Genomic DNA, 19194 nt, shown 5'->3' on the forward strand with positions numbered 1-19194 from the left:
TAGAAAAACTGGTTACAGTGGCTGAGCAGCTTCTGGAAACAACATTTCTGTTCAACATAAAGTCACACTGACTGTAGCATAAAAACCCATGACTGCTGTTGAGTGGATGAGTGGAAACGAGATTTGGAGTGACCAACAGTGCTATACTCCGTGGGTATCTGACGGAAGAATTTGGATAGAGTGACTACTCAGTGAACATTATCTGCTATTAACTCTACTGCCAACAATGCAGTGCAGAGCAGGCAGTGTAACAATATGCAATCTCTCCTCTTTAACTTGTTCTCCCCTTATTGTACTTCAGGATATGATAAATGCAGAAGGTTAAGTACATATTTGACAGTATTGTGTACTATACACAGCAGAGGAACAGTTCACAGACAACGACCGATTTGATCAGCTCAACACTTGTACCTCTCATGGATCAGCATTGTTAGGCAAAGGCTTATAACCAGTGGCATTCCTGAAGAAGGCTTGCCTGCCGATGTTCCAACCTGAAAGCAATGGATCGTCTTAGGGATTAGTTATAAATGGCATTTTCACTCCATACCCTGTGTCCAATATTTCTACCTTGTCTGGTATCAGCTATCAAGGAAGAATGGGCTGGCATCCACCCACAGATATTTCGAAATGTCAAAGTGTCCCCAGAAGAGTTCAAGTCCTCATAAAGGAGAACACAAAATCTTAATGTCCACCAATAGGTGTCCAGATACATTTGATTCTCTAGTGTACAGAGCAGGAATGTAAGCCTGCCACAGTGGGCTCTTACTCTTACTCACCAGGTGACTTCGCTGCACCTGCAGTACTGGGTCCAGCCTCTGGTGACCGTAGCTGCTGCTGTTCTGCACTGCCTACTATTGTACACACAGAGAGTAAAACATCTTTCAAGTACTTTATGTTCACTTTAGTGACATGCTCTTAAATTATGGCTGCAATTGAGGGCCTCAATAATGTTTCACTCCGAAGACATTCAATGTGTCTATAATGCTTGACTACATCCAGTAATGTCTTCTCATGTATGTGTAAATAATCCTGCAGAGCAGGAATTTAAGCCTGCCACAGTGGGCTCTTACTCTTACTCACCAGGTGACTTCACTGCACCTGCAGTACTGGGTCCAGCCTCTGGTGACCGTAGCCGCCACTGTTCTGCACTGGATACTATTGTACACACAGAGAGGAAAACATCTTTCAAGTACTTTATGTTCACTTTAGTGACATGCTCTTAAATTATGGCTGCAATTGAGGGTAAATTTGCGTATTTTATCATGGACAATGATGTACTGAGGCTATAACCAATCTCAGAAGCCATAGTTACAAAAAGAAATCCACATTCATGGCATATAGGAAAAAAAATTTAAAAAACTTTGGACTGTGTTCACTGGGCACCATGTTCACAGACTGTGCTTGTATGTACCACTCCAGATGAGAGATGCACATATCAATGACTTCTTATCAATGAATGCCATTTTGAAAGAAGTTTTGTGTACACATTATGAAAAGAGCAATAGAAAACAACATGTCAAACATAAACGTACAGATATTGTTCATTAGTGTTATTTCTATTTTGTGTGTGGTGACTTACACCAGGGGACAATATGCACCTTCAGCACTGTACAGCTATCGCAGCAGCTTTGGGTGCCAAACTACATGTGTGAAAATAAGTATTCTGTAGGGTCACCACACTGTCCTGTAAAGCAATAGGCTGCCAAAGGAGTTATTTCAACAACTGATGTATGTTGTGAGACACAGAAGAGGAACCTTCAAAATTATTGTGAGTGTCTCTTTTATACTGAATGAAGGTGATCTTTTAGTGTAGTTCATGAGTGTGATGATGAAGGGAATAAATAATTTGTTAAGTCAAAAGTGACATAGTAAGTTATTTATATAAATGTGATGCGTCAAAGGCATCAATTTTGAATTTTAAAGTAATTATAACAGAGTTTGAGAAGAAGTATAGAAGATAAGGTACAGAATATAATACATCATTGTATTAAATAGTTACACCACATGACACCTGACTACAGTGTTAGGAGACAAACAACATGAAAGGGAAGCTGTGTTGACAGAGGAGTGAGACAAGTGTCAGAGTCCTGCACAACTGAGTAAGCGAGCACAAAATGTGAGATCAGGAGACCACAGCCTAACTTGATAGGGTGCCCACACCACCTGTCATAGACATGCACAGAAGTTGTGACTGAGCCTTATACAATGTACAGATATAGTTTAAGTCCTTTTGGTCACACATATTATAAACTTGCCAGTCAGTACTATAGGCAAAATGTCAAAGGTGGTGGTGTATGCATTTATCTAAATTCCAAGCTTAAATTTAAGTTAAGATATGAGGCTAAACCATTAATCATAGAAAAGAAAGTAATTGTTGCAGCTATTTGCAGATCATCATCTGGAGATACTGAAGTCTCTCTTAAGAATTTGGAAGAAATGCTCGACATTTTTCTCAAATGAGAACTCTGCCATAATTCTTTGTGGTGACTTTAATATTAATCTATTGGTCCAGAGTTCAGTAAAATACAAGTTTTTAGACATACTAAAAGCTTCAACTTGTTTCCCCACGTATCAGCTCCCACTAGAACAACAGATTCCAGTGAAAGCCTAATAAATAACATCTTCTCAAATGTGGTCACACATGAAGTTGCAGTTACAAATGTGAATATAGGATTATCAGATCATAATGCACTAACCTTTAATCTCACTGCAACTCCCAAGGAGGGGAAAATAAAAAGGAGTACAAACGATTTTTCTCTACTGAAAATTGTAATCAGTTCAAAAATAATGTTAAAAATGCAGTTTGGCCAGAGGTTTTGGCACAAACAAACACAAATGATTCTTACAAAACATTTGCTTCCACTTTTATGGCATACTTTGAAATGTGCTTCCCAAAAAAGCTTTTGAGTTACAGATCATCTGGATCCAAAGGGACCTGGAGTACACCCGGAATTAAAACGTCAAGTGAAACCATGATATTACTAAGTTTAAAGTTAAAAACATGTCATGATCAGCAGTTTGTTGAGTATGTGAGAACATACAAACAGACTTACCGCAAAGTAATATCAAAAGCAAAATTATTAAGTAATGATAGATTAATAAGGCAGGCTAGTATCAAGTCCAGAATGATGAGGTAAAAAAAAAAAAGAAGAAAAAAAAATTTGAGTCAAACTAAAGAACAGGAAATCTATTTTAAAAATAATGAAAATATCCCCATGGAAAAAACGCCATGGCAAACAATGTAAACAATTATTTTGTTAATATTCCCCTTAGTTTAAGCAACAATTAACAGTGATGTCTCCAATGGTAAATACCAGCATGATGGCAATCCCATCAGATGAGCATCAAGTTCTAAAAGTCATTAAATGCTTGAAATCCAAATTGTCCTCTGGTTTGGATGATGCACCTGTATCAATAATTAAAAAATTGCTCCACGTGTTGTCGAACCTATAGTGCACATAGCAAACTTGTCCCTTAGTGAAGAGATATTTCCGGATAAACTAAAAATCTCTAAAGTGATACCTCTACACAAAAATGGTGACAGACATAAAATAGAAAATTACCAACCTATATCTCTCCTCCCATACTTCTCCAAAATACTTGAGGAATTTATGAAAATCAGGGTTACAAAATATCTAGAAAAACAAACTAATAAATAACAGTCAGCATGGCGCAGTACAGAAACAGCCATATTGCACAGAAATAGTAAGAAATTTTGAGTCAAACAGGTTGTTGGATTTAATCTAGATTTAGCCAAAGCCTTCAATACTGTGAACAATGTAATATTACTAGGGAAACTTGAAGCAATATGCATCAGGGGTACCGTTAAAAATTGGTTTGAATCCTATCTGCAAAACAGGTCACAAGTTGTTGAGCTGAGGTCATCCAAGAATCTTCACAATTTTAAACCCATATCTGAACCAAAACAAATTTAAATAGTTGTTTCTCAGGGCAGCATTCTGGGCCCATTGTTATTTCTAGTTTATATCAATGACATACAGGCTCCAGACAGCCCAGCGAAAATTCTACTATTTGCAGATGACACGAGTATCATAATTAGTGATAAAAAAGAATCACTGTGTACTACAGCAGAAAAAATGCTCTCATACATACAGTCTTGGTTTTATTCAAAAAGGGCTATCATGCTCCAATGTATTTACATCAGAGACGAAAATGGTAAAATAGGTCTAAGCAATAACCACACATGTAAATTACTAAGAAAGTACTTTGATCAGGTCTTGAACTGTAGATAACTGAATTGTTAGCTAGAATTTCCAGATATTTGATGAAAACATGCAAGCAGATCTACCACCTACAGCAAACAAACAAACAAACAAAAACCCTGAAAAACAACAAAGCCAGTGGAGAAGAAATAAAATCATCTCAACCATAACTGGTGTCAAGCAGAAATGACAACTAACCTTCAGATTATGTCTGAAGAAATATGGGAAACTGAAAAGATTCCCCGAAGACTGGAAAGTGGCTCCTATCCATCCTGTGCACAAAAAAGTCATAGGCATTATCTAAATAATTGCACAGGTATATATCTGTTGCCAGTGGGCTGTGTTATATTTTTAACAATATTACTAAACAAGGTAGAAGTAACACTTGACAGCCATTTGGGAGAATATCAGAGTGGATTTAGAAAGATCGAATCTGGCTCAGAACAGAATTTTAACTTTTAGTCCATACGAATTGTAAGACATAGTTTTAACATTTACAGGTTTTAGAAAAGCATTTGATTGACAGGTAAACAGTGGGTAAAGTGACTCGAGAACTTGGCATTACACTAAACTAGCAAACCTTATTCGTGAAACACCCACACACTGAAGCATAAATAAAGTTATGGTGTGAAACACCTGAGGCACTCAAAATAACAGGTGAAATGCAGGGTGACATGTTTCCACGCCACCTCAACTGCATCTTAGAGGAAATAGTAAGATAATTGAAACAAAAGGCAAAGAACACAAGCTGTCACAATGAGACTGGAGACTTCAGGAAAAAGAGATACTGAAATTCAGTGTCTAGTATTTGCAAATGATTATGCCATTCTTTATAAAAATATAACAAATTCAGAAATACAATTCAACCTCTTAGAAGGAATACCTAACAAAGCAGCTTTAAAAGTTTCTGTAGAAAAAATTTTATAGGGCAAACATAAAAAAATGACCCAGAAATCCTAGTAACAGGTAATGAACTGATAAAGAGGGTTTATAAATTTAAATATTTGGGAGGAAAGATTCAAGGCAATGGCTTCAAAAATATTTGCTGTAGACAAAATAGTATGTAAAATGGAGAAAGCATATGATATAAACATGAACATTTACAACAAGATGTGTGTGTCTAAAAATTTGAAAATACAGCACTACAGCACAGTAGTAAAACCAGAATGTCTCTATGCAAGTGAATGTTTAATGTTGAATAATGAGTTATACAAACTTCAAGTCCTAGAATTAAGAATCATTTGAAAAATACTCAGGCTGCTAGGAAATCCATGAGTATGAATATTAAGAAGTAATGAAGTATATTGCAGCATAGGAAAAACAATTGAAATGCTGCAGAAGAGCTGACTATTATTTTTTGGACATTTATACAGAGTGAACAGCAACAGGTTAACCAAACAGATTGTTAAGCATCTTTGGGACAAGATGTCAACAACAGGACAGATTCAAGTAGTTAGGAAAGATTTGGAAAGAAATACAAGAAAAAGACCCAGCAGAATGATAGGATTTCAAGAAGAAAGTGTTGCAAATGGAAGCATTCCAAGGCAGGAAGAAGAAGAGGAAGACAGGGTCAGAATGGTCTGAGGAAGAAAAAAGGATAGATAGTGAAGACGAAGGAAACCTGGAAGAAGAACAAAGGAGGAAGCATTGAAATTAGTATGTGGTCATTAGATACCCCAAACAGAAAAACAAAAAGAAGAAGAATGTCTGTGATGTCATTAATATAAAACATCAATATCAAGGGCCCCACACACTTCCTTGGAGCACATCTACAGTTACATCTACAATGTTCCATACAGTTCTATGCAGTGTCCTATGTACTGATATATCTTCAGCCTTGTCATGAAGCTCATTTCATTTGTACATATTTTTTATTTAAACCACCCACCATCAATGCATTATGATGTTGGTACATCATTAGAACATTAAATGTTGGGAGCAAAAACAGAGAGACGTCTTAAGTGAACACTGTGCACTGTGTTATTGTTACTTATGCAGCCGATACCAATAATGTAAGAGTGGGCACACAATGTATGCTTTAAGTCAGCCTTTCCCATCATTGTGTTTTGTGTTGTTGGGGGCATTACATGTGATCTAAGACAAGTTCATATGCCTAGGGATCAAAGGATACAGTTGTCTTTTCCACCATTTTTACGAAGTACATTACCTTGTTCTCACTTAATGTGGACACATTCTTTTAGGTAAATTGTCATTCTATGAATATTATGTTGACACAAAGCACTGCTACATTTTAATTTAAAATGGCTAAGACGGCAAAATGAGAACAGTGGAGTTTATGAATATGTGGTTTCAATGGTAACGTTTTCACCATGTATGGGGATAATGCCATGGGACAGAGCATGGCAAGGAAAGATATTCTAATTTAAAGGATGATTGTTTTGACATTATTGACCCTCCATTTTCAGAAAGACCTTCAGCATTTGATGAAGATCATCTCGATGCATTAATCCATGATGATGCACATCATTGCACTCAAGAACCAGAAAATGTGATGAAGTATGGCCATTCCGTCACTGTGCAGCATTTGAATACAAAGGAGAAAGTTCAACAATAAATCATACGGGTACCACATGCCAAACCATATAAATCAGTGGTTGGCCGTATGTACATTACCCTCTTGCTTGTTCTTGATTAGTGGGTGAATACCACTGACCATTTCTAAACTGTATTGTTACTGATGACTAGAAATTTTGTTTTTATGCTAATGTAAGAGAAAGAACGGAAAAGAATGCTTTAGTCCAAACAGAGCAGCAGTGCCACATAGACATTTGAGCATCCACACAAGATAATGTTATGGATATTGTGCAGAGGTCCGGTGTTAGAATATTGCTGCGGGGTGTGGGAGCCTTACCAGGTGGGATTGATGGAGGACATCAAAAGGGTGCAAAAAAGGGCAGCTCGTTTTGTATTATCACGTAATAGGGGAGAGAGTATAGCAGATATGATATGCGAGTTGGGATGGAAGTCATTAAAACAAAGACGTTTTTCATTGCGGCGAGATCTATTTATGAATTTTCAATCACCAACTTTCTCTTCTGAAAGCGAAAATATTTTGTTGAGACCAATCTACATAGGTAGGAATGATCATCAAAATAAAATAAGAGAAATCAGAGCTCCAATAGAAAGGTTTAGGTGTTCGTTTTTGCCATGCGCTGTTCAGTAGTGGAATGGTAGAGAGATAGTATGATTGTGGTTGGATGAACCCTTTGCCAAGCACTTAAATGTGAATTGCAAAGTAATCATGTAGATGTAGATGTAGGTGACCATGTGGTGTACTATGAGTTGCTTGCATGATGTGTAACTTTCCTGTTGGTATTTATTGTCAACAACAGACATCTTGCAGATATAGTCCCAGAAAAACATCCAGGAAGACTGTGTGAAGTGGTGCTATTCCACAGTAACAGTCACCAGCATTCTGCTAGACTGGCAACAAACACTATAGAACAACTGGGTTGAGAAGTCATTTTGCACCCACCATTTTTCATCTGATCTTGCACCCTCAGATTTCATCTTCTCTGCTCTCTGTTCAATGATCTTGACATACTTCCTTTGGGGTGAAAATACACTTTGAACATGGCTCTTTGCTACAAAACCACATGATTTCTACAGTTGTGGATCCAGAAAGTTATCCCAACAGACTGAAGTGAACAGCGAAACAAATTATGTTATTTATGATGATTTAAGTCTCCAGTATGTATAGTCTGAGTTTTTTAACTTGTAGGAAACACTACAGTGTTATGCATCAGCCTAAGACGTTCGATTGGCCATGAAAGAGTTAATCTGGAAATAAGCAGTAAAAGGCTAAGCCTGGAATAACATTGTTGCGTTCTGTCTCTCTGCCAACCAGATAAATTGTCATAAACCTGCAGGCCAACTGCGTGAGGAGTTGTGGTGGACAGATTTAATGCAAATGTCATAGAGGGGATGGGGTGGCAGAGGGTGAAACATAGGAGGTACAGGTACAGGTACAGGTACAGGTACAGGTACAGGTACAGGTACAGGTACAGGTACAGGTACAGGTACAGGTACAGGTACAGGTACAGGTACAGGTACAGAGCTAGGCATGGGAAAGGGCATTGTAGGGGTGGCTAGTACTGAGGGAAGAATTGTGAAACTTAAGTTAAGGGGAACTCCAAAATTTTCAAATTAGTGAAGCTGGTATGGGAGTAGAGGGGGCGAGAGGAGTATGAGATGGGTCTCGAGAATGCAGTACACAAGTTGTGAAGCCACCAACATGTCAGCCACCTTGTACTCAGTAGCATGTTGTCACCGGGTAGTCAATAACACTCTTGGCAGGCGGGGGATTGAGAGTAACTGTGGCACCCAGATGGGTCAGGCTATTTCACACATCAGTCAGGTGGCAAAATTCATTACTACTTATCGTAGTGTGCCTATTTGTAATGTTTGCTTAACATTACAATGACAAATTTCTAAATGTCAATTTGGTACATAAAAATTTGTCTTTTTTCTCTTTGACCACATTTCCCTCACAATCTACCACAGTACACATTTTCAATGCAGCTGCACATTTGTAACCAATCTTTCGTAGTTACAATAACACCACCAATTTTCAGTATGAATTATGTATGACATAATTAACATCCAGTGTTAAGTTATAGTATAGAGTTTTTAAAAACTGTTTCACAAAAATTATTTAGCACACCACCAATGGAATATTAATGTCAAAGAAAAAGATGAAAAATAAAGTACCACATAATAAAATATTAAAGTCGTAACTTTAATGTGTAATTAAGCTACTGAAGAAAGCAAATATCTCACCTGCCAACAGCTCCTCCATCCTCAACTTCTGCGGCATCTGCAAAAATATTAAGAAGCTGAATAACTTTACATCAACAGAATTTGAGTGTAAATCAAACATCTTGATATGTGGCAGTGGTTGTCTTCTCACTGCACTTGCTCATTTTAATGTCAAGAAGTTGCTAAATTAAAATAGTGATGGAGATTAGGAATCAGGTGCTGTGGCAAGTACATACATGTGGAATTTTATAAAAGTGAGATTGATGAAAACTGCATAATGATCCAAGTGAAGAACCACAAAATATTTTAATTTTAATTGTCTGAATTCATTACAGCTGCCATATACAACCACTGTCACAGAGAAGGACAAAGGTGCCCATCAAAAGCAAGGCAACATTGGTGTTTGGAGGCTGGTGTAAGGACACTGCCAGTGACCGAAATAATGGTACAGCTTAGTTTGCTGGAATGAACACCCCTCATAAAAGGGGAAAGGAATAACAGACCATTATAAAATTACAGACTGTCACAGTTAGGAGATAGAGAAATTATGTCATGTACAATTCTGATTGTGTCTCCATTGGATTTCAAGTTACTGAGAACCAGCAGATCCCAAAGTGTTGAGCCACAGCAGTTCACGTAGCACACGTCGCAAATGACATGCCATGTAGTGTAGCAGAGTTGTGGCAGCTTACAACTATGTGACTCACTTTCTTTTGTATTAGTAGTGTGATGTTGATAGGAAGCCATAAAGGCCACATGAATACAGAGAATCCTGATCGAAACACTTTAAACCATCTGCAAGTACTGTAATGACTGCATACCTACAAAACTGGAGGACACTGGCCTCAACAATACATTATGATTTTATGAGCTTTGTCTATTTAGGGGCGTACTAACCTGTTCCAGAGTGTTGTTGTGTTAGAGTAATTCTTCATCAAAGTTCATATTTTGGATTCCAAAATGCTAATAGCTGCCCCAGAGGTAAGGAGGTTTAATGTGTCGAGGGTATGCCCACAGATACTTAACATGCGTGGCCAGCACATAAGTTTTCATTTCAATTGAGTCACACTACCCTGTTAGGGAGCTTCTTACAGATGCAAGCAGTTTGTTCAAGGTACATTGTTGGTTAAGGTTTGGATAGTTATTTTCTATGTATTTTGTGTTGATTAGCACATGCTCAGTTAGCCCCCAAACTACACTGAATAGCTCTTGTTGTACACACTGCTACAGCAGACTGCAATGTGATTGAAATATAGCACTGTAGGCATCCAAATCGCTATTGATGGCATTCTCCTGTAAAAATGCATCAGTGGCAACTGGCATCAGTGTATCAGCCTCACTGATTTGTACCTGTACACACAGAACAAGTGAGACTTGTGTGTTTCATAGTGAATGACTAGTGGAAGCCACTTCATACTGTGGACAGTGTTAAGGTGATATGCAGAAAAGTATATCTAATTTACATAGAAGATAGTGTGGGTGTCTTGAAGTGTACTATGTGACATTGGTAGCAATGATATATGGCATCATAAATCACAAATACTGTAACAGCCTAGCACATGTTCATAGTAACACTGCAGAGAGCAACAATGACAGCATGAAGAACCAGCATAAAGGTGTGGGAGTTTAAACAATTGGAAAATTTTATATCCAGCAACTAAAGGAACTATATGCCAATTTGGATACACAGCTTAACCAACAAAAATATCATCAACAAGTGTGGTACTCAGTACTGATGACTTAACATCAGGCATTCCTGTCAGGGACTGCTTTTACAACTTTTACAAGAAACTAATGTAACATTTACACAAAATCCAACTGCAGTGTAAATTTGGATTCCTTGACATGCATAAGGCAAGTCCTACATCACTTGGAGGGGAAAGGAAATTTCAAAACTGAAGTCTTTAAAGTAATCTGTAAGAGCACAGTTTGACAGAACTACAGGCAATGCATCATTATCCCATTTTGGTATATTCGAACATTTAATTGGGAAGCTGTTAGAGCAGTTGCTATGGACAATTTTGAAGCAACTTTGTATTTTGGCCATGCATATCTCTGTGGTCATGGCCAACAGGGATGGAAGCTGATATTATGTCAGCAGCAACACAATGTGACTAATGTGAACACATCCAATAAAGAGGAAACTGCAAATAAGAATTTTTTGTCGAGTAGTGACTTGAGTAAGAGCATAATTGGACTGGGGCAGCCCAACAACTAGGGTCCCAAAGGCAGTCAAAACAAAGGAAATACAAGAAATTAAAATGGAAACAAAAAGTGGAAAAATAGGTAAAAACATCTGACTAAACACGTCCACAAATGTCCATAGCTCATTGAGGGGCTACAGCAGTGGTCTGGAATTAGTCCTCTGAAAGTGAACTAAGTGGATTTTGGTCCACTCAGCTTGTGTCAGTTGCTAACAGGATGCGGCTTAACTTCCAGCACTGCAGTACCTCATGAGAAACAAGTACTTTTATTCACTCTGTGAATGCAGTACAGAATTCTCTGACCAGTCATTTGCACAGAAGTTGCTGGTGGTGACTGCACTGAAGTCATTCCATGTGGTACTGTGTTACAATCATTACTGTATGCCTCCTACCAGATTTAAACACATGATAATGAATTTAATAATGGTTACAGAGAGCCAAGGATGCTTGCACAAGGTAGACCAGAGTGGTGAACTGCATCAAACCCCATTCGGACTGACAGTAACAACAACAAGAACAACTGCAGTCCATAAACTGGCTGAGTATGAGCCTAACACCAAGTGGTGCTTACTTTACAAACTGATTTTCTGCTACATCAGTTCCATACTGACTTCCCTCCTACCTCCCTCCCGCCCACCCTACCTCCCTCCTTTCGCACTGCAGTTCTGCAAGTATGAAATGTCTGAGATGAGTGGCAGTATAGTTACTTCCCACTCACCAAATCTATCACTCTTACTGAAAGGTGCAGTGATGTAAGACAGATTGTGATTTAGTAAGCAAATTGAGTGCACGGTCTTGCTATTGTTAGGTAGCACTGATTGGGACAAATGACCGACAGTCGAGATCAGATGGCCTCTAACAAAGCTGTGTTTAGTCAGGCTGTGGAGGATTCATGGGGAAATTACATGATGCAGTGTCCACAGTTGCATTTTTCCTCCATTACATGAAGGAAGAACAATCTGTGGACAAAGTTCATTGCTGTAGCCCAGGATTCAGACAAGAAATAAACACGTTTTGTCCAACAGAAATTAAATGTCATATTGTTTCTTATTCTACATACAGCATGAGGAAACACATGTACTCCATCAAATAAATGCAGCATACAGACCAATTTCTATATATAAACACCATTTAGAAACTACAAATTATCCTACTGCCCTGTTTTCTTATTTGGTCATGAGAGACTTTCCAATTTGTAATTTGCCTGTGTGTGTGTGTGTGTGTGTGTGTGTGTGTGTGTGTGTGTGTGTGTGTGTGTGTGAGTGAGTGAGTGAGTGAGTGAGTGAGTGAGAGAGAGACAGATGTATTTTTCACATTTTTGGCCCAGTCTGATGGGTGGCAATAGAGTGGGAGAGAGATGAATTTGACGTATCAAAAAATAGCCCTAAAAAGGGGCACTCTTGATTTATTCATTTCATGTATGTAGGCAGAGAGCAAGTAAAGAGAATGTAATACTCAAAATATTAAATTAAAATCAATTTATTTCAGGTACAAGGATAATGCCAACTAGAACTAGCTCAAATTTCCTTCTCTCATCTTTGATATTTTTCCGTTACCAAGAGATTTTGTGCTGGCTCTCACTGGCAGAACACTGCACAGCAGAACAAGGAAAGAAAGTAAAATGTTCTCAGTCCATAAGATTTTCTCCAGAATGCCCCATTATTTCTGACTTCAGTCATGCACCCTGGCACTGAATCTGTGAGGCATTGGACCCATTTGTCAGAAGAAACAACCCCACCGAGGCTTCAAAAAAAGCAGTCCAAAAGAGCATCAGCTATAAATGGTGTGTTTCACAGCCAGTTCTCTGTGTGTTCGTGCTACTTACACACACATAATTTCCATTGTGTTCAAGTGAGCAGTCTCTCACACCCAGTCCATTACATTAATGTCTATCTTGGACAGTTGCAGTTGAATGAGCAGACCTATACACTAGTGAATATTCCTCCTGTAGCATGAATTCCCCTCCACAATATAGCATTCACACTAAATGCAGCACCACTTTCTTCAAAATGTGGACATACAGCCTGCTACTGAGGAAGCATTCCCGCTCTTCTCACAGGAGACCGACGCCCCCGGCGGGGAGACCGACGCCCCCGGCGGGGAGACCGACGCCCCCGGCGGGGAGACCGACGCCCCCGGCGGGGAGACCGACGCCCCCGGCGGGGAGACCGACGCCCCCGGCGGGGAGACCGACGCCCCCGGCGGGGAGACCGACGCCCCCGCCGGGGAGACCGACGCCCCCGCCGGGGAGACCGACGCCCCCGCCGGGGAGACCGACGCCCCCGCCGGGGAGACCGACGCCCCCGCCGGGGAGACCGACGCCCCCGCCGGGGAGACCGACGCCCCCGGCGGGGAGACCGACGCCCCCGGCGGGGAGACCGACGCCCCCGGCGGGGAGACCGACGCCCCCGGCGGGGAGACCGACGCCCCCGGCGGGGAGACCGACGCCCCCGGCGGGGAGACCGACGCCCCCGGCGGGGAGACCGACGCCCCCGGCGGGGAGACCGACGCCCCCGGCGGGGAGACCGACGCCCCCGGCGGGGAGACCGACGCCCCCGGCGGGGAGACCGACGCCCCCGGCGGGGAGACCGACGCCCCCGGCGGGGAGACCGACGCCCCCGGCGGGGAGACCGACGCCCCCGGCGGGGAGACCGACGCCCCCGGCGGGGAGACCGACGCCCCCGGCGGGGAGACCGACGCCCCCGGCGGGGAGACCGACGCCCCCGGCGGGGAGACCGACGCCCCCGGCGGGGAGACCGACGCCCCCGGCGGGGAGACCGACGCCCCCGGCGGGGAGACCGACGCCCCCGGCGGGGAGACCGACGCCCCCGGCGGGGAGACCGACGCCCCCGGCGGGGAGACCGACGCCCCCGGCGGGGAGACCGACGCCCCCGGCGGGGAGACCGACGCCCCCGGCGGGGAGACCGACGCCCCCGGCGGGGAGACCGACGCCCCCGGCGGGGAGACCGACGCCCCCGGCGGGGAGACCGACGCCCCCGGCGGGGAGACCGACGCCCCCGGCGGGGAGACCGACGCCCCCGGCGGGGAGACCGACGCCCCCGGCGGGGAGACCGACGCCCCCGGCGGGGAGACCGACGCCCCCGGCGGGGAGACCGACGCCCCCGGCGGGGAGACCGACGCCCCCGGCGGGGAGACCGACGCCCCCGGCGGGGAGACCGACGCCCCCGGCGGGGAGACCGACGCCCCCGGCGGGGAGACCGACGCCCCCGGCGGGGAGACCGACGCCCCCGGCGGGGAGACCGACGCCCCCGGCGGGGAGACCGACGCCCCCGGCGGGGAGACCGACGCCCCCGGCGGGGAGACCGACGCCCCCGGCGGGGAGACCGACGCCCCCGGCGGGGAGACCGACGCCCCCGGCGGGGAGACCGACGCCCCCGGCGGGGAGACCGACGCCCCCGGCGGGGAGACCGACGCCCCCGGCGGGGAGACCGACGCCCCCGGCGGGGAGACCGACGCCCCCGGCGGGGAGACCGACGCCCCCGGCGGGGAGACCGACGCCCCCGGCGGGGAGACCGACGCCCCCGGCGGGGAGACCGACGCCCCCGGCGGGGAGACCGACGCCCCCGGCGGGGAGACCGACGCCCCCGGCGGGGAGACCGACGCCCCCGGCGGGGAGACCGACGCCCCCGGCGGGGAGACCGACGCCCCCGGCGGGGAGACCGACGCCCCCGGCGGGGAGACCGACGCCCCCGGCGGGGAGACCGACGCCCCCGGCGGGGAGACCGACGCCCCCGGCGGGGAGACCGACGCCCCCGGCGGGGAGACCGACGCCCCCGGCGGGGAGACCGACGCCCCCGGCGGGGAGACCGACGCCCCCGGCGGGGAGACCGACGCCCCCGGCGGGGAGACCGACGCCCCCGGCGGGGAGACCGACGCCCCCGGCGGGGAGACCGACGCCCCCGGCGGGGAGACCGACGCCCCCGGCGGGGAGACCGACGCCCCCGGCGGGGAGACCGACGCCCCCGGCGGGGAGACCGACGCCCCCGGCGGGGAGACCGACGCCCCCGGCGGGGAGACCGACGCCCCCGGCGGGGAGACCGACGCCCCCGGCGGGGAGACCGACGCCCCCGGCGGGGAGACCGACGCCCCCGGCGGGGAGACCGACGCCCCCGGCGGGGAGACCGACGCCCCCGGCGGGGAGACCGACGCCCCCGGCGGGGAGACCGACGCCCCCGGCGGGGAGACCGACGCCCCCGGCGGGGAGACCGACGCCCCCGGCGGGGAGACCGACGCCCCCGGCGGGGAGACCGACGCCCCCGGCGGGGAGACCGACGCCCCCGGCGGGGAGACCGACGCCCCCGGCGGGGAGACCGACGCCCCCGGCGGGGAGACCGACGCCCCCGGCGGGGAGACCGACGCCCCCGGCGGGGAGACCGACGCCCCCGGCGGGGAGACCGACGCCCCCGGCGGGGAGACCGACGCCCCCGGCGGGGAGACCGACGCCCCCGGCGGGGAGACCGACGCCCCCGGCGGGGAGACCGACGCCCCCGGCGGGGAGACCGACGCCCCCGGCGGGGAGACCGACGCCCCCGGCGGGGAGACCGACGCCCCCGGCGGGGAGACCGACGCCCCCGGCGGGGAGACCGACGCCCCCGGCGGGGAGACCGACGCCCCCGGCGGGGAGACCGACAATCGGCTAGTACTACCTGTTGTCACCACTTATTCGCCATTATGTCTGGACCCTCGCGGCTGCTAAACTACTGTTTGGTCTTGGTAAGACAACTTATCTGTGAAAAAATACATTTTTCCTCATTGCATTCAGATGTAGCTCTGTGGCTGCCAGCCAGTGTAACATTTCCTCACTGAGTTCCTGTTTTATAGTGGATCATTGTGCATGCAGTACAGCTTTCCTTGGCCCTCAACTAACTGCATCATTGGAACTGGGAAGTTGGTCACTCACTACAACTGCTTCGTATCTAGGGGAGGGATTAGTTGGCTCTTGCAGGCAAGCTATGTGTTATCCTGCTGTGTGCTCAGTATCTTGAGCCAGGCATTCTGCTGATAGTGCCTCCTTCAACAAAATTCTTTAAAATTCTGTTTACAGTAGGGGTAGACTTCTGACATTCCAAAGATTCATCAATCACACAGGTTGATATTTTATTCAAAGTTCCCAATACTCAGGCAACTTCCACTCCCATAGTCACCCTTGGGGTGAATTTGTATAGCTTTAAAAATGCACGTTACTACCCCTTAATATTTGTCATGTCAACACAGGATACATAGAAATTCACGACTCTGCCAGATATGTGACAAGCATGGATGGAAAGCCAAATCATCTGCATACTGCATATGTTTGCTTATCCTTGCACAGCTTACACAGAGGACAGGCCACATATTTAAACAAAATGTCCTTAAACATTTTTGCCATTTATCAGCATGACAAGAGAGAAATCAGCATTGAACTAATATGCCATTTCTGATGACTAACACCTCTGACAATACCTCAGTTACAGTCATCCACTCACAAGCAGCACCACAGGAATATCACAGTCAAGCAAACATTAATGGTTTGAGTTGAAGCCAGGGCATGGGTAACGACAACCAAAGGTGTATTCATTTATTTCTTATGTCTGTTACTTGTAATTAGGGTCTCAGTGATGTTCTAAGGCCTTGCATGACATCTTCCACTGATCTGTGCCCGCAACTATTGTTGCTATGATGGTCTAACACAAGACTGCAACTCACCTCGCCATCATCTTCCTTATCTTCCCCTTCTCCCTGTTCCCTTTTTTCAAGCACAATATGCAGTACACTAGGACTCCCATACAAGACAAACATTGTGTGGTGAAAACCTGAATAGTATTGTAAACCCCATGAAGAAATTTGATCTCTTTTTGCTGTAGAAATGTTTGTGGAAGCGCACATCACAATGTTGATATTGCGCTGGACTATACACAAGCACTGTAATGGAAAGTGAAGTTATAGTTTGGCACATGTGACAGATGAGATCTGATGGAATATGATCAAATGTTTTGTTGCAACACTTGGCTTACCTAGGCCTGCAACTATATGATACTGTGAATCATTAGTTTTACTGTTTCTATTCTTTGCCATGAGGTCTGGTTTGTGTTCAAATAGCTATATCAAACTTGGCACCCATTCTACATCTACATCTACATCAGTAAAGGCACATAAGTGAGTACTTAACATGCCAGCATCCAAGTTCAAATGCATCTGGAAGCTTTTAATTGTTGGCATTCTTCTTTCTAGTAGTTCATAATAGATCTAATAGATTATAGTTAATATTCTATGACAAGTAGCTGACCCAGTAATGTTGATAACTAATTTGATAATGCTGCCTGCCCATTCATTAGAGCTTTAATGGCTGTACATAGGTGCAAAAGTACATCATTATTTGTTCACACTTTGTCAAAGTACTCTGGGAAATTTTAACCACTGCTTTAAACATTTAAGGATGGTAAGTATTAAGTGTGGTTGTAGTAGTGTGTAACATTTCTTATCATGAACTGTTAAAGGTATCATGTTTCATTCTGTCTTTTAAGAAGAGCTCTTCAAATGTTGCTTTTGTTGTTGGTTATTTTCTCTATCATAAAACATTATAACTTTCATGACTTTAGCTACAGGTAGTTTAATAAATGTATCTGAAACAGAGTGAAGCCCATACGCAACAAGAGCAGCTATTTCATTACTCAGACACACAATTCCATTATTTGCATAAATGTCCAAAAAATCTGTCTCTCTTTCTAGTGAATTTGCAAAAACAATTAAACAATGGAAATGTGTAACTTTGAACTCTGCACCTTCAAGTTACCATGCAATGCTTCTCTCATTTCACCATGGAGAATGGATTTGGGAAGAGCAGGTAATTTTGAGGCCTTAACCTTCATTCCAAAACATGCAGAGATATATTTTCAAGCTGCAAAATGAAGAATATGAGTGGCAGTGGAATACAAAAAAAACTTGTTGGTAAAACTGGTCTTCCATTCTTAGTTGCTTGAATGGTAGACAGTGAGCACTTAGAATCTGAATGCCAATAAATATACTAAGGCTAAGAGTGTGCTTATGTCAGTGATTTGAACCTTCCGAGAGTGAGGTCCATAACCTATGCAGTTAAGTAAGCGAACACTAGCATGAATACTGAGTTAGTATCAGACACCTCACATTTACCACACCAATGACACTCATCTCCCCGAGATCAATCCCTGGTCTGGTTTTTACGGCACTATTGCCAAATGGTCTGATCTTTCCAGGCTTTTGTCTAATAAGGCACAATTGTTTGTTTGCTGATGAGTGTACACTGACCCCTAACTCAGCACATCAATGCCTCCAGCCATCACAATTCTTCAGAAATGAATTTAACAATACCATGGAAGGCACAGAGGCATGACAAAAAAAAAAAAAAAAAAAAAACAAAAAAAAAAAAAAAAAAAAATCTGTAAGAAAGTGAGCTCTCAGTGAACAAGGCCTCTGTTATATATAGATAACATACACTCACATACTCACGCAAATGCAACTCTCACACACGTGATCACACTCTCTGGCAGCTGAAGCCAGGCTGCGAGCAGTTGCACATGATGAGACAGGCAATCATGTGGGGGTAAGGAGGAGGCTGGGACAGGGTGTGGGACGGTAACAGGGTAGGGGTGGGCAACAGTAGACTGCTGGAGATGACCTGCAGGAGACAGGACATAATAAGGTTAAAGGCAATAGCAAAGAGGGTCACACTCAAAACAGTACCCTGAGGCACACCAACTTCCTGGTAAAGGTGTCTGACAAGGCAGTACCAACATTCCTTGAAAAATCAATACTTTAAAAATACCTGAAGGACATGGGGCATGTGGCCTCAGAAGTGCCACATGTAGAGAGATCAAGAATACCCATCCTTCAGAAGGTGTTTCAGGCTTTCTGCAAATTTAAAAACACTGGCAGTGTCTGATATATCCACAGAAAACCATTCGCGACACACGTTGACAAAGTGATGAGATGGTCAGCTGCAGGACGGCCTG

The 19194-nt window shown here is 44.9% G+C and overlaps 1 protein-coding gene across 1 annotated transcript in view; it reads left to right on the forward strand.

Moving 5' to 3' along the window:
• Positions 1-19194, forward strand: part of LOC126452320 (pro-resilin-like) — a 45143-nt gene that overhangs the window by 11899 nt on the left and 14050 nt on the right. The window contains exons 2-3 of the mRNA XM_050091063.1: positions 11442-11563; positions 13266-15862. Coding sequence (XP_049947020.1) covers positions 11442-11563; positions 13266-15862 — 2719 coding nt within the window. The remainder of the gene's footprint in view (positions 1-11441; positions 11564-13265; positions 15863-19194) is intronic.

This window comes from Schistocerca serialis, unplaced genomic scaffold, assembly GCF_023864345.2.
Source record: "Schistocerca serialis cubense isolate TAMUIC-IGC-003099 unplaced genomic scaffold, iqSchSeri2.2 HiC_scaffold_849, whole genome shotgun sequence".
NCBI classification, from domain to species: Eukaryota; Metazoa; Arthropoda; class Insecta; order Orthoptera; family Acrididae; genus Schistocerca; species Schistocerca serialis.